Source organism: Bidens hawaiensis, unplaced genomic scaffold, assembly GCF_021521415.1.
Source record: "Bidens hawaiensis isolate Kalapana, Puna unplaced genomic scaffold, B.hawaiensis_p1.1 tig00033168_1, whole genome shotgun sequence".
In the NCBI taxonomy this organism is placed as follows: Eukaryota; Viridiplantae; Streptophyta; class Magnoliopsida; order Asterales; family Asteraceae; genus Bidens; species Bidens hawaiensis.
This window is the reverse complement of record NW_027505281.1, coordinates 166,886-170,146: the sequence shown is the minus strand read 5'-3', so window position 1 is coordinate 170,146 and position 3,261 is coordinate 166,886. Positions and strand designations below refer to the sequence as shown.

Here is a 3,261-nt window from a genome sequence, read left to right as displayed (position 1 = left end):
ACAACTACCAGTAAGTTTTGCTAAACATACCCATAATCGTTATCTTCCTAAATCGAGTATTCTAAATCCGTTTTTCCGTTTTAATTCAAATCCAAAAATATATTTGGGCAACAACGTGGACAAAGATGAAATTTAATTTTTAAGAGAGATTATTTATTTATATAAAAAATTGCAAATAAAAAGGACATTTTTGGAATCTTCCTTGTATTGGGTTCCCTAGAATCTTTCCTTCATGTTGTGAAGAATTATGGATGAAAGGATTATGGACTTCATGTGGCTGGGTTAGGCCTAATCTTTCCTTCATGTTGTGACTGATTATGGGCTGGGTTCGGCCGAATCTTTCCATGTTGTGACTGATTATGGACTTCGTGTGACTGTGTTAGGCCAGCTGACGGTGATAAGTGAGAATCTTCCCTGAAATCTTCCTATTATATGATTACGGTGACCTGTGAGAATCTTCCCTGAAATCTTTCTTTTATATGATTATGGGTTTCGTGTAGCTGAGTTGGACCAGCTGAAGATGAGCTTTTATTATTGGGTCATCCCGTAATAAGGCTGGGTTTGGCCACCCCGTAATAAGGCTAGGTTGAGGCGTTAAGCCAACGAATCTTTCTTTTATATGATTATGGGTTTCGTGTAGCTGAGTTGGACCAGCTGAAGATGAGCTTTCATTATTGGGTCATCCCGTAATAAGGCTGGGTTTGGCCACCCGTTATAAGGCTAGGTTGAGGCGTTAAGCCAACAGACGGTGACATGTGGGAATCTTCCCAATATATGGGAATTTTCCCTGGGTTTGGCCACCCGTTATAAGGCTAGGTTGAGGCGTTAAGCCAACAGACTGTGACATGTGGGAATCTTCCCAATATATGGGAATTTTCCCTTTATGTTATGACTGATAATGGGCTTAGGCCCGCTATCGGTGATCTTTTATAGTTAGAATCACCGCGTGACCTTTTATAGTTAGAATCACCGCCGCTGTCGGTGATCTTTTATAGTTAACCGCGTGACCTATTATAGTTAGAATCACCGCCCGATGTCGGTGATCTTTTATAGTTGAGAATCACCACGTGACCTTCTATAGTTAGAATCATCGTATACGGAGTACCTAAGTAATTCTGTTCGATTCTCTTTTATAGTTAGAATCACCGCGTGACCTTTTATAGTTAGAATCACCGCATACGGAGTACCTAAGTAATTTTTAGAATCACTTCATGCAGTTAGAATCACTTCATGCAGAGTACCTAAGTAGTACCTAAGTAATTCTGTGGATTCTGGTTGTTGAATGTTCAAACAAAAAGGTTATGACTCAATATATACTAGGATGGTTCCACATCAATATTTCATGAAGATTATCCCCACACTTATCCTATTTGAAGATGGAGGAAAACATACATGAACTTGTTTTATTATATTAACATATGCAAATTACAACCTACGAGCGAACACTTCTACATGCATACACGAAACAAGAAAGCCAACGTCCAAACCAAACTACCAACAAAACATCAAACACCGCCTAAACTACATTACAAACACAGCATATCTAAAAACACCTGGAAACATAAAGAACCTAGTCGCACAAGCAAACACATCATCTATCATCCTCCATCAACCTTCCTCCTCATCGTCCTGTTGAGCACCGGTGCTCCGACCACCCTTTTCCCCCATCTCCTTGTAACCTTCTGTTCCCAGCTGGTCTTTCCTCGTCTGTCCTCCCTTGCTCCGTCCTTAACAAACATATATATTATATATACTTACATAATTTCATGAATGAACTATACTAAAATAAAATAACACTATCAAAAAATAAGTTGTTATAGCTCGTATTCTGACAAATAATTTCCTACAATATAAATTTCTGGAAGACAAATAAAAGAATCCAATTACAAGAGTCAAGCTATGCCGCTACCCTTTTAAATAGGGTAAGGGAGAAAAATAAAGTTAACTTTCTTTAGCATCTTTAATTTACCTTTTAAATAGGTAAACCGAGAAAAATAAAGTTAACTTTCTTTACAAAACCGAGAAAAATAAAGTTAACTTTCTTTAGCATCTTTAATTTAGCGTCATTAAGTATGTGCACGACCCGCTAAACTCTTAAAAAAAATAGTGACACATGAGAGATGAATTATTAACAAAAGAAAAAAATAACTAGCTCTCGTTTTGCTATAGTATTTTAATAAAATACCCACATAACTTTTTATTGAAATATAGTTGCTAACTCTCGGATAGAATTCTAACAAAAAGTACATTTATTACTTTTGCTAAAAAGCCGTTGGTAAACTTATAACTGTTTGTGTTATCGATTTATAGTATTACCCAGTGTTTTAAAAACCGGTTCAAACCGGCCGGTTAAACCAAATTTCGCACAATAGGCCGGTATCTTGAGTCCGATATTTTTGACCGGTTTGCTAGAACATCGTACCGGCGGTTTTTGTCTAAAATACCGGTTTTTACCTGTAAACCGGTTTTAAGCCCGAGAAATTTTTGATATTTGTGGCTCATATTTTTTCAAAATTACTTTTAACCTAATATTTAACATTCAAACATTTAACATTCAAACGTGTAACTTTATGATTATTTTTTAAAATTGAGTGTTTTTGCATTATTTTTTCAATATGGATTAACTTTTGAATTATTTTTGTTACATAAATCATTTAGTTTTGGATTATTTTTGAATTAAATTTATATTTATAGGAAATTATAAGGTAAGCTATTCAATCGGTTGAACCTCCCCGTATAACCCGGTTCAACCGGTTGTATCATTTTTAGCCAATCCGATACAAGTAAAATACCAGTTTTTAAAACATTGGTATTACCTTCAGCAAGGCGTTCCTGGGCGTCGAGGGTTTTGCCACGAGTACCACCAGGAACGACAGTCTCTCCTTGAGCCGCTCGTTGGTCAAGCTCTTTTTTCTCCTTTTCGGAGATTTCCTCGGACTTCTTGCTTGCTTGTTGTGATGCCATTTTAACAACTTATCTCTTACAAATTATTATGACACAATGTTATTGTCGAATTGAGGATGCTAACTTATTAGTGAACTATAGTATATATAGTACATAAGAATGCATACAGAAGATATGAAAATAACATGCATGTTGGCACGTAATATGATGACGTGGTGGCAGGGGAGACGAAGTGGCTATCTGGATACACGTGTCATCACCCTAAGTTGTTAGATTGTAGCTATCTCAGATATTGCATAAAGAGGTGGTATTGGCAGAAGATAAAGAAATGATGAAAAGATTTCGGTCGATCTTTAG

The 3,261-nt window shown here is 36.4% G+C and overlaps 1 protein-coding gene across 1 annotated transcript; it reads right to left on the bottom strand.

The window, feature by feature from the left end:
- Positions 1-1,392: 1,392 nt before the first annotated feature.
- Positions 1,393-3,023, bottom strand: LOC143612070 (10 kDa late embryogenesis abundant protein-like). Its single transcript, XM_077086142.1, has 2 exons — positions 2,817-3,023; positions 1,393-1,727 (listed from the first exon to the last, which is right to left on the bottom strand). Exons 1-2 carry the CDS (start codon positions 2,962-2,964, stop codon positions 1,609-1,611), a joined length of 267 nt encoding a protein of 88 aa, XP_076942257.1. The 5' UTR covers positions 2,965-3,023; the 3' UTR covers positions 1,393-1,608.
- Positions 3,024-3,261: the final 238 nt, after the last annotated feature.